This window comes from Bombina bombina, chromosome 6 (assembly GCF_027579735.1).
Source record: "Bombina bombina isolate aBomBom1 chromosome 6, aBomBom1.pri, whole genome shotgun sequence".
Classification (NCBI taxonomy): Eukaryota; Metazoa; Chordata; class Amphibia; order Anura; family Bombinatoridae; genus Bombina; species Bombina bombina.
This window is the reverse complement of record NC_069504.1, coordinates 1,049,861,732-1,049,874,923: the sequence shown is the minus strand read 5'-3', so window position 1 is coordinate 1,049,874,923 and position 13,192 is coordinate 1,049,861,732. Positions and strand designations below refer to the sequence as shown.

Below are 13,192 nucleotides of genomic sequence, written 5' to 3'. Positions count from 1 at the left end.
TATTGTTTCAATAAAAACAAATTTATCATTATGAATCAACTAATATCAACAAATAACTCATTCTATTACCCCATATAACTGCTGCTTATAATATCAGTTCCAAATATAACTGCACCCTATAACTCCTCCTATATTTCAATATAATGTTTCCATATAACTTGCAGACACTGCATATAACTTTTATATAAATCTCTTACACTGATATATATATAATATCTTCTCCTGTATTCAAGTTTTAAATGAACTATTAACCTAGACGTTGGTTCCAGCACAGAAGGTGTTACATGTACAAATGTTTTCACACTCACACAATGAGGATTTTGTGAGCTGCCTCCCCCTTACTCTGTGCTCCGTGGATGGCGTCCCACTCTAGCTAGATGAATGGCACATGTGTGCGTCCAGCTGCGCTCCCACCCAGAGAACGTCTCCCAGTTACAACCCCATCACTCTGTCAGACTAGCAACGACATGGCAACTGAGGGAGAGCATATCAATATGGAGGTAAGTCCACCTGGGGCGGTGGTTTGGGGCTCACAAGTTTGTCAGGGGTTTGGAATTTCTGTGCGTGTTTTTATTTCCTCCGGATCCACGTTAGGAACACATCTGTTACCTTTTAAAGTAACAGAGGCACCAGTGACAGATGAAGAACTTACATCCCAGGATACTCACTCACTCATGGACTCACTTCTACCAGTTCATTGTTTAGTTAGACTTTGTCTCACTTCTTTTTTAGATGGAACTTTTTGCTTTTTGTTTTCTTTAAAACTTACATTCGTTTCTTTTGCTCTCTGGTGTTTTTAATACATTTTTATCTGTAAAAATCCACACCATCCTCTTGTTCTCAGTATCACCCACACTTTCCTCTCTCATTCACTGACAGTGCAGTTCTTCCTCACTTACAAGTGCCTATATAGGGCAACAATTACAGGCTTTATTTCACTAGAGTATTTTATTTTACTAGTGAACCTGTCAGTTTAACCTCTGCAAAGGTCCTGATTGAAAATGGCTGGTGAGCAGGGGCGAAACAACTACCCTTGATGCCGCAGGTGCAGTGGCACCAGGGCCCAAGCACTGGAGGGGGCCCATAGCAGTCATTCTATACATAGTGTACAATCCTAATGCTGGAGAACCATTTATTAGTGCAAGTTGCAGGTCTATCTATCTATCTATCTATCTATCTATCTATCTATCTATCTATCTATCTATCCATCTATCTATCTATCTATCTATCTATCTATCTATCTATCTAGCTCTGTCTCTCTCTCACTCTCTCTATCCTCAAAAACATTATACAGAGCAGCATGTGCATTATTACTATTACCTACTACTGACTTTTCATTGGGGACACAAGCATTTTTTTTGCACCAGAGCCCTCCGTTAAGTAGGTCTGCTACTGCTGGTGAGTCTATCAGCATTGGTAGTTGTATGACCCAGCTGTGTGACAATATACTGTGATTTTTCCTCTCCTTTTATGTATTTCCAGTTATTAATTTTGCTAGAGTGTATTAAATTGTTTACAAATAGTTCCTTTTGTCATTTGACTTTTGTATCCTCACTAATACTGTAAATTTCAACACTTAAGAACTGGTTATAGAAAGGCTATGTAAACAGGTATGTTCAGATAATTGCGATTCTATGGAGGTGCTCTGGGTTCTATGCCAAGCAGTTTTTTTTTAAGTTCAAGAACCGTCACTGGCAAGAGAATCACCCACCCCGGTCCCTTGCTTTGGGGGGCCCCGCAATGTCAGTGCTGAGATCATAAGAAGGTGCAATGTATATGTTGTATTTAGTTTATTAAGAAGGGTTTATCAGGAGGTGTAATAATTAGTGTTATTCTTTTTGGGGCAATGGGTAGATTATGGATTTTTTAGTTAGGATTTTTTTAATTTTGGGGGTGGTAAAATTAGGGGGTAATTGTTGTATTTTGTTATGTAAAAGAGCTGTTAGCTTTAGGGCAATGCCCTACAAAAGGCCCTTTTAAAGGGACATTATACACTAGATTTTTCTTTGCAGAAATGTTTTGTAGATGATCCATTTATATAGCCTATACAGCTTTTTTTTTTTTTACAAAAATGTAGTTTTGCTTATTTTTAAATAACATTGCACTGGCTTTCAGACTCCTAACCAAGCCCCAAAGTTTTGAAGTATACTGATGCATACCTACTCCAGCTTGCTCCTGTTTGTGTAAAGAGTCTTTTCATATGCAGAGGAAGGGGGAGTGTCTGCTTTTTTTTCCTATAGAACCACTTGCATTGGGTGTTCCTGCTAACCTTTTCAACAGTGCTAAACTTGGAGTAAGTTTTTAAATTGTTTAATACTGGATATTTAGATCAGCATCTGTGCATATTATTCTTTATAGCAGTGTCTATTACATGCAGTTAAATTAAAATTGGTGTATACTTTCCCTTTAAGGGCTATTGGTAGTTTATTTGTAGATTTTCTTATTTTATTTTGGGGTATTTAGTTTTGTTTTTTGTAGTGATAGTTTTTTTTTATTTTTTGTAAGGGTAGTATTTTGTAATTTTTGTAATAATAGGGTTTTTCGTTATATTTTTTATTTTAAAAGTAATGTTAGGTTTTTTTTGTTTAAGCTTAGGTTTTAATTTTTTTTTACAGGTAATTTTTTTTAAGGTAGTTATATAGTATATTAATTTAAGTGTATTTTAAATGGATGTTAGGTTAGGGGGTTAATATATTAGTTTAATAGTTTGCGATGTGGGGGGATGGCGGTTTTGGGGTTATTAATTTTATTTAGTTGTTGCAATGCGGGGGGGATTGCGGTTTCAGGGTTATTAGTTTTATTTAGTTGTTGCAATGCGGCGATGGCGGTTTAGGAGTTATTAGTTTTATTTAGTTGTTGCGATGCGGGGGGATGATGGTTTAGGGGTTAAGACGTTTATTTAGTGGTTGCGATGCGGGGGATGGCGGTTTAGGGGTTATTAGTTTTATTTAGTTGTTGCGATGCGGGGGATGATGGTTTAGAGGTTAATAAGTTTATTTAGTGGTTGCGATGCAGGGGGATGGTCGGTTTAGGAGTTAATAAGTTTATTTTGTGGTTACTATGTGGGGATGGTGGTTTAGGGGTTAATAAGTTTATCTAGTGGTTACGATGCGGGAGTATGGCGGTTTAGGGGGTATTACGTTTATTTAGTGGTTGCGATGCGGGGAGATGGCAGTTTAGGGGTTAATAAGTTTATTTAGTGGTTGCGATGCAGGGGGATGGTCGGTTTAGGAGTTAATAAGTTTATTTTGTGGTTACGATGTGGGGATGGCGGTTTAGGGGTTAATAAGTTTATCTAGTGGTTACGATGCGGGAGGATGGCGGTTTAGGGGGTATTACATTTATTTGGTGGTTGCGATGCAGGGAGATGGCAGTTTTGGGGTTAATAAGTTTATTTTGTGGTTACGATGTGGGGGATGGTCGGTTTAGGAGTTAATAAGTTTATTTTGTGGTTACGATGTGGGGGATGGCGGTTTAGGGGTTAATACGTTTTATTTAGTGGTTGCAATGTGGGGGGATGGTGGTTAAAGGGTTATTAGTTTTATTTAGTTGCTGTGATGCGGGGGGATGACGGTTTAGGGGTTAATAAGTTTATTTAGTGGTTGCGATGCGGGCGGTGGCAGTTTAGGGGTTAATAAGTTTATCTAGTGGTTATGATGCGGGAGGATGGCGGTTTAGGGGGTATTAAGTTTATTTAGTTGTTGAGATGCGGGGGATGGTGGTTTCGGGGTTAATAGTGTAGTTTATGGGTGTAGGTGTACTTTGTAAGGTATTTTTGATGTGTTTTGTGAAATGTTTTTGTTTAGCGAAACACATTACTACAGGTCTTTGAAGCGGAATGGATCGTATAGGCCATATTGAGCCCGGTAAAGACATACCGCGCGACTTGTAATCTGGGCCAGTGTGTTTTATTTTAATCTCCTTGGATTGTATTTTGGACTTCTTTTGAGACTTCTTTTGAAATAGGGTTTAAATGTAGTTTCCAAAAAAAAAAAAGCTCAAAATTGGTTCAGCACCGGGGTGAAAAAAAGACAGCGAAAGGGTTAAATAGAAAACTGTTTAGATAGATTTTCATTAGAAACCATTTTATTTAAAAAAAAATCATATTTAAAAAAAAAATCTTTTTAAATCCACCCTAGTTTAAAGGGACATAAAAGTGAAAATTCAATTGCAACAATTTACTTCTATTATCAAATGTAGTTAATTCCCTTGGTATCCTTTGTTGAAAAGCATACGGCTAGATTACGAGTTTGGCTTTAGGCTTAAAAAGCAGCGTTGGCCGGTCCCAACGCTGCTTTTTAACGCCTGCTGGTATTACGAGTCTTGCAGGTACAGGTGTACCGCTCACTTTTTTTGCCAGACTTGGAAATACCGCAAATCCACTTACATCAATTGCATATTCTATATTTTCAATGGGACTTGCATAGCGCCAGTATTACAAAAAGTGAGCGGTAGACCCTCTCCTGTCAAGCCTGGTACCGCATTTTACACTACAATGCCGTAGCATAAAACTCTTAACTAAAGTGCTAAAAAGTACACTAACACCCATAAACTACCTATTAACCCCTAAACCGAGGCCCTCCCACATTGAAAACACTATAATAAATTTTTTAACCCCTAATCTGCCAAACCGGACATCGCCGCCACTATAATAAATATATTAACCCCTAAACCGCTGCACTCCCGCCTCGCAAACACTAGTTACATTTTATTAACCTCTAATCTGCCATTCCTAACATCGCCGCAACCTACCTACATTTATTAACCCCTAATCTGCCCACCCCCAACGTCGCCGCCACTATATTAAAGTTATTAACCCCTAAATCTAACCCTAACCCCCCCTAACTTAAATATAATTTAAATAAATCTAAATAAAAATAACTATCATTAACTAAATTATTCCTATTTAAAACTAAATACCTATAAAATAAACCCTAAGCTAGCTACAATATAACTAATAGTTACATTGTATCTATCTTAAGGTTTATTTTTATTTTACAGGCAAGTTTGTATTTATTTTAACTAGGTACAATAGTTATTAAATAGTTATTAGCTATTTAATAACTACCTAGCTAAAATAAATACAAAAGTACCTGTAAAATAAAACCTAACCTAAGTTACAATTAAACCTAACACTACACTATAATTAAACGAGTTACCTAAATTAAATACAATTAAATACAATTAAATAAAATGATCTAAAGTACAAAAAAACCCCCACTAAATTGCAGAAAATAATAAACAAATGACAAGATTTTTAAACTAATTACACCTAATCTAATCCCCCTAACAAAATAAAAAAGCCCCCCCAAAATAATAAAAAGCCCTACCCTACACTAAATTACAAATAGTCCTTAAAAGGGCCTTTTGCGGGGCATTGCCCCAAAGTAATCAGCTCTTTTACCTGTAAAAAAAAGTACAAATCCCCCCAACATTAAAACCCACCACCCACACACCCAACCCTACTCTAAAACCCACCCAATACCCCCTTAAAAAAACCTAACACTAACCCCTTTAAGGTCATCTTACCGGGAGAAGTCTTCACCCAACCGGGCCGAAGTCTTCAACGAAGTCGGGAGAAGTCTTCATCCAAGCCGGGCGAAGTGGTCCTCCAGACGGGCAGAAGTCTTCATCCAGATGGCATCTTCTATCTTCATCCATCCAGCGCGGAGCGAGTCCATCTTCAAGACATCCGGCGAGGAGCATCCTCTTCCATTGAAGTCTTCTTACTAAATGATGGTTCCTTTAAGTGACGTCATCCAAGATGGCGTCCCTTCAATTCCGATTGGCTGATAGAATTCTATCAGCCAATCGGAATTAAGGTAGAAAAAATCCAATAGGATTGAGCTGGCATTCTATTGGCTGTTCCAATCAGTCAATAGAATGTGAGCTCAATCCTATTGGCTGATTGCATCAGCCAATAGGATTTTTTCTACTTTAATTCCGATTGTCTGATACAATTCTATCAGACAATCGGAATTGAAGGGACGCCATCTTGGATGACAACACTTAAAGGAACCGTCATTTAGTAAGAAGACTTCGATGGAAGAGGATGTTCCGCACTGGATGTCTTGAAGATGGACCCGCTCCGCGCTAGATGGATGAAGATAGAAGATGCCGTCTGGATGAAGACTTCTGCCCATCTGGAGGACCACTTCGCCTGGCTTGGATGAAGACTTCTCCCGGCTTTGTTGAGGACTTCGGCCCGGTTGGGTGAAGACTTCTCCCGGTAAGGTGATCTTCAAGGAGTTAGTGTTAGGTTTTTTTAAGGGGGTATTGGGTGGGTTTTAGAGTAGGGTTGGCTGTGTGGGTGGTGGGTTTTGAATGTTGGGGGGGGATTTGCACTTTTTTTTACAGGTAAAAGAGCTGATTACTTTGGGGCAATGCCCCGCAAAAGGCCCTTTTAAGGGCTATTTGTAATTTAGTGTAGGGTAGGGCTTTTTTTTATTTAGGGGGGGCTTTTTTATTTTGTTAGGGGGATTAGATTAGGTGTAATTAGTTTACAAATCTTGTAATTTGTTTATTATTTTCTGTAATTTAGTGGGGGATTTTTGTACTTTAGCTAATTTTATTTAATTGTATTTAATTTAGGGAATTAATTTAATTATACTGTAGTGTTAGGTGTAATTGTAACTTAGGTTAGGTTTTATTTTACAGGTAAATTTGTATTTATTTTAACTAGGTAGTTATTAAATAGTTAATAACTATTTAATAACTATTCTACCTAGTTAAAATAAATACAAACTTGCCTGTAAAATAAAAATAAACCCTAAGCTAGATACAATGTAACTATTAGTTATATTGCAGCTATCTTAGGGTTTATTTTATAGGTAAGTATTTAGTTTTAAATTGGAATTATTTAGGTAATAATAGTAATTTTATTTAGATTTATTTAAATTATATTTAAGTTAGGGGGGTTAGGGTTAGACTTAGATTTAGGGGTTAATAACTTTAATATAGTGGCGGCGACGTTGGGGGCGGCAGATTAGGGATTAATAAATGTAGGTAGGTTGCGGCGACATTGGGGGCGGCAGATTAGGGGTTAATAAATATAATGTAGGTGTCAGCGATGTTGGGGGCGGCAGATTAGGGGTTCACAAGTATAATGTAGGTGGCGGCGGTGTCCTTTGCGGCAGATTAGGGGTTAATCAATATAATGTAGGTGTCGGCGATGTCGGGGGCATCAGATTAGGGGTTAATAAGTGTAAGATTAGGGGGTTTTAGACTTGGGGTTCATGTTAGGGTGTTAGGTGTAGATATAAATGTATTTTCCCCATAGGAATCAATGGGGCTGCATTAGGAGCTAAACGCTGCTTTTTTGCAGGTGTTAGGTTTTTTTCCAGCCGACTCTCCCCCTTTGATTCCTATGGGGAAATCGTGCACGAGCATGTTCAGTCAGCTCACCGGTAACGTAAGCAGCGCTGGTATTGAGGTGAGATGTGGAGCAAAATTTTGCTCTACGATCACTTTTTTTGCGGTTAACGCCAGGTTTTTAAAACCCATAATACCAGCGCTGTCTGTAAGTGAGCGGTGAGCATAAACTGCTCGTTAGCACCGCATAGCCTCTAACGCAAAACTCGAAATCTAGGTGATAGTTAGGTAGGCTTGGAGCTAGTTGGCTATTGGTGGCTACGCATATTTGCCTCTTGTTATTGGCTCTCCAGATATGTTCAGCTAGGTCCTAGTAGGGCCATTACTGATTTCTGAGCCTTGATTGGTATTGTAAATTTGTTCTTCCAGTCATCACAATCCTAAAATGCCTCTGCAGTTAATACCACTGAATACCTCCTGAAAATAGCATTAAATATATTACATTTGTTGTTAAACTCCCTATATGATAATCCAAAAAACAAATGAACAGGATTAAGGCCAAACAAATCTGTGATTTTAGGGGTTTGGCAAATAAATCACAGGGCTTGTTGGATTGGCTGATTCCCTGTAATAGTGTGCAGTGATGCTAACAGGTGACGTGCTCAATTAAAGGACCATTAAAAACACTAGAGTTCGGGGGACAGGGCCAACTTCCGAAGCGGCAGGACGTGTCTAAATGAAGCTCCTGATCTCAAATTTGTTTTATTATATGTTTTAATACAATTATTCAGCTATTTACACCTATTCAGAAGAATACATCTATAACTTCATCCCAGCAAGGGTCCAGAGCTGATTTCCTACAGTAATCCTGACCTATGCTCTTTAGAAAGCTACGCAGCCCTGCAATTATCTAACGCCTAGAGATATGAACCACATTTAGTTTACTGCGTGTCTGGGGCTCCTGCACATATTTCCCCCCCAGATTCTGGGTTACAAGGTAGTTTGCAACTACCACATCTGAGACTTTGTCCCTTTAACAGGAGGGAACCATCTATTCTGAACCTGAGTGCCAACACTTTTGAACAGATTAACAACTGCTCAGAAAATGGAGGCCCTGGACAGGTGGGAAGGCAAGATGACACAGTTACTTGATCACCACTATGAAAGCCTAAAACATGAGATGTGCAGATTACTACTAACTCCGAGATCTATCCATATCGTCCGATCAGCTACAAAGAACAACTTGCTGCAGGACCATCATAATAGCAAACTGCCAGAGACGGTGCATCAAAGAACAGACCTCACACCATCAAGAGCCCAGGCGCATTAACAAAAATCTGATGCAGATCGAGAACTTCACATACATCACATCGACATCACATTGAAGCCTTTACCTGTCAACTGGGATGAGAAGGTTCTCGAGCGCAGCTCCAGTCCTATTGTGAACCACAACGTCAGGGGGCAGAGGGGGGCCCTGCTGGAGCTCCGGTCCCAGTTTTACCCTATCTGAAGAGTGTGGACAGCCCTGCTCGCCGGAATCTTCTCCCTCTGAACACCAACAGCGTGGATGACAGGGGGTACTACTATGTGTCTGGGACTTAGAGAAATCAATATGCTGTCAAAGTCCTGGTTGCTCTGGGCAGACAGATATATCACAAGGGGAGTCCTCCAGGGTATATGGACAGGGATTGGGCTCTAGCGGGGTGTCCTACAAAACCCCATGATATTAATCAGTGTGCAACTTCCATTACGGTCTCTATATTATCACCAACACGGACAAAGACCGGAGTAGGTTAAACTGTAATTCCTAACTTGGCTGTAGCCAATCTACCTTCAGAACATGTATCAGCAGGCATTTAAAACCATCGGCTAGATTACGAGTTTTGCGTTTTGAGTGAAAAAGCTTCATAACTATGCTTTTTCACTACCGCTGGTATTACGAGTCTTGCTGGTACAGCTGTACCGCACACTTTTTTGGCCGTAACGCAACGTAACTACCGTAGCTTTCAAAAAGTCCTTTTTCAATGGGACTCCCATAGCGCCGGTATTACAAATTTGCCTGTCCGGCCAAAAAGTGAGCGGTACAGCCTATAACTACAAGATTCATACCATAAACTGAAAGTCAGTAGTTATGGGTTTTATGTTACAAAGCTGTAGCATAAAACTCATAAAACTAAAGTGCTACAAAGTACACTAACACCCATAAACTACCTATTAACCCCTAAACCAAGGTCCTCCCGCATCGCAAACACTAAAATAAAATAATTAACCCCTAATCTGCCGCTCCGGACATCGCCGCCACTATAATAAACATATTAACCCCTAAACCACCATACTCCTGCATCGCAAACACTAGTTAAATATTATTAACCCCTAATCTGCTGTCCCTAACATCACCGCAACCTACATTACTGTTATTAACCCCTAATCTGCTGCCCCCAAAATCGCCACCACTATACTAAAGTTATTAACCCCTAAACCTAACTCTAAGTCTAACCCTAACCCTAACGTAACCCTAACCCTAACACCCACTAACTTTAACATAATTTAAATTATTCCAAATAAAAATTAAAATTAATACCTAAATTATTCCTATTTAAAACTAAATAAATACTTACCTGTAAAATAAAACCTAAGCTAGCTACAATATAACTAATAGTTACATTGTAGCTATCTTAGGTTTTATTTTTATTTAACAGGCAAGTTTGTATTTATTTTAGCTAGGTAGACTAGTTAGTAAATAGTTATTAACTATTTACTAACTACCTAGTTAAAATAAATACAAATTTACCTGTAAAATATAACCTAAAACATGTCTTACACTAACACCTAACATTACACTACAATTAAATAAATTACATTAATTAAATACAATTAACTAAATTGCAAACCCCCCCACTAAATTACATAAAATAAAAAAGAAATGATCAAATATTTAAACTAATTACACCTAATCTAATAGCCCTATCAAAATAAAAAAGCCCCCCCCAAAAAATAAAAAAAAACTAGCCTAAACTAAACTGCTAAATCAGCTCTTTTACCTGTACAAACAACCCCTCAACAGTAAAACCCACCACCCACACAACCAAACCCCCCAAATAAAATCCTATCTAAAAAAACCTAAGTTCCCCATTGCCCTGAAAAGGGCATTTGGATGGGCATTGCCCTTGAAAGGGCATTTAGCTCTTTTTCGGTGCCCAAACCCCTAAACTTAAAATAAAACCAACCCAATAAACCCTTAAAAAACCTAACACTAACCCCCGAAGATCCACTTACAGTTTTTGAAGACCGAACATCCATCCTCATCAAGCCGGGAGAAGTCTTCATCCAAGCAGGCAGAAGTCCTCAGCGAAGCCGGGAGAAGTCTTCATCCAAGCGGCAAGAAGTGGTCCTCCATGCGGGCAGAAGTCTTCATCCAGACGGCATCTTCTATCTTCATCCTTCCGACACGGAGCGGCTCCATCTTCAAGACATCCAGCGTGGAGCATCCTCTTCTGTCGATGGCTACTGAAGAATGAAGGTTCCTTTAAGGGACGTCATCCAAGATGGCGTCCCTTGAATTCCGATTGGCTGATAGAATTTCATAAGCCAATCGGAATTAAAGTTGAAAAAATCCTATTGGCTGATGCAATCAGCCAGTAGAATTGAGCTTCAATCCTATTGGCTGATCCAATCTGCCAATAGGATTGAGCTCGCATTCTATTGGCTGATATCATCAGCCAATAGCATTTTTTCAACTTTAATTCCGATTGGCTCATAGAATTCTATCAGCCAATCGGAATTCAAGGGATGCCATCTTGGATGACGTCCCTTAAAGGAACCTTCATTCTTCAGTAGCCGTTGACAGAAGAGGATGCTCCACGCCAGATGTCTTGAAGATGGAGCCACTACCCATCAGAAGGATGAAGATAGAAGATGCCGTCTGGATGAAGTCTTCTGCCCGCCTGGAGGACCACTTCTTCCCGCTTGGATGAAGACTTCTCCCGGCTTTGTTGAGGACTTCTGCTGGCTTGGATGAAGACTTCTCCCTGCTTGATGAGGATGGATGTCCGTTCTTCAAAAACTGTAAGTGGATCTTCTGGGGTTAGTGTTAGGTTTTTTTAATGGTTTATTGGGTGGGTTTTATTTTTAGCTTAGGGTTTGGGCAATGGAAAAGAGCTAAATGGGGCAATACCCCGCAAAAGGCCCTTTTAAGGGCCATTGTCAGTTTAGTTTATGCTAGGGTTTTTTTTTATTTGGGGGGGGGGGCTTTTTTATTTTGATCGGGCTATTAGATTAGGTTTAATTAGTTTAAATATTTGATAATTTCTTTTTTATTTTGTGTTTATTTTACAGGTAAGTATTTAGTTTTAAATAGGTATTACATAGGTAATAATAGTAATTTTTATTTATATTTATTTTAATTATATTACAGTTAGGGGGGTTAAGGTTAGACTTAGGGTTAGGTTTAGGAGTTAATAACTTTAGTATAGTGTCGGCGATGTTGGGGGCGGCAGATTAGGGGTTAATAAGTGTAATGTAGGTGTCGGCGATGTCGGGGGCAGCAGATTAGGGGTTAATAAGTGTAGGTAGGTGGCGACGACATTGGGGGCGGCAGATTAGGGGTTAATAAGTGTAATGTAGGTGGCGGCGATGTCAGGGGTGGCAGATTAGGGTAACATAAACACCAATGGGTAACATAAACACCAATGGGTAAAACAGAAACACTAACCCCTGTAGTCAGAGACATTAGTGAAGCATCATGTCACACTCACATAGTATCAGTGCAGGCAGTGGCAGGTCAACTGTAGTTTCGCCCCTGACTATAAGCAATAGCATGAAATAGTCCATGTAGGCAAAATACTGGGAATTTCTCTATGTTAGAAAAATAAATAAAAATATCTTAAATATAAAGAGACAGTTTAAGTGGCATTTAAACACAGCGAACTTGTGGTGAGATTTTAAAGAAAACTGCAGCACCCACTAAAGAGGACGCTGATGCAGGTAAGGTAAGTAAACGTTTGGGGTCTTACTTAAAGAGACAGTTCACCCAAAAACTTTCTCCCCTTTAAATTATTCCCAATGATCCTTTTTACCTGCTAGAGTGTATTAAATTGGTTGCAAGTAGCTCCTTTTATTTTAGCATTTTAAATAGCTGATTTAGCTTGTGGTTTCCCAACCTATACTGAAAGTTTTGATACTGGCGTATACGCTATTGACAAGCCTAAGTAAACACAGCCAGCAGAAGAGATTAAACCCTCAGTGGAGGGCATGATAGTTAAGTAATAAAATGATAATTTTATATTGTTCTCTCTATGTATTGAGCTTTGGTGTTCCAGACAAATATAAGATAAGGAAGCAAGTCTGTGTACATAAAAGTGATAACATAATGAGATCTGATATTACCTGAAGCTCAACCTATTGTAATAGGCTGTGGTTTCAAAGCACAAAACCAGCTACTTCAGATACACAAATAAACCCGAAAATGCAATTTCTCAAATATTTTATACTCTGCATTTGGTATAACAAGTCATTTAAAATACATTTATGGAAAAACAATTTTACAGTGTACTGTCCCTTTAATTCTTTAATTCACTTTCTTTTTTACAGGTATTACTGTCCTTATGTTACATAATTCTGCACATAGTACATAATCATGTAACATGAATTTTTATATTTACCGCCCCTTTAATACTAATACTACAGAAGTATAATCTCTATACATATTATAGGTTCTAGATGGAATACTACAGAAATACATTCATCTTGTAGAGATTTGTTGAAAAACCCGTCATCACTCTTAGTATTCATTTTTCATTGTTATAGTTCTTTATTTTTCAGCTTCACCCCTGATCTTATAATTCTCCCTCACAAACAAATATTTATCCCTATTTTTCCCTCC

The 13,192-nt window shown here is 38.7% G+C and overlaps 1 protein-coding gene across 1 annotated transcript in view; it reads left to right on the top strand.

Annotated features, from left to right (window-relative positions):
- The first annotated feature begins 361 nt into the window (after positions 1 to 361).
- Positions 362 to 13,192, top strand: part of NINJ2 (ninjurin 2) — a 123,591-nt gene continuing 110,760 nt past the window's right edge. The window contains exon 1 of the mRNA XM_053718829.1: positions 362 to 500. Within this exon, the coding sequence (XP_053574804.1) occupies positions 378 to 500 (123 nt within the window). The 5' untranslated portion in view covers positions 362 to 377. The remainder of the gene's footprint in view (positions 501 to 13,192) is intronic.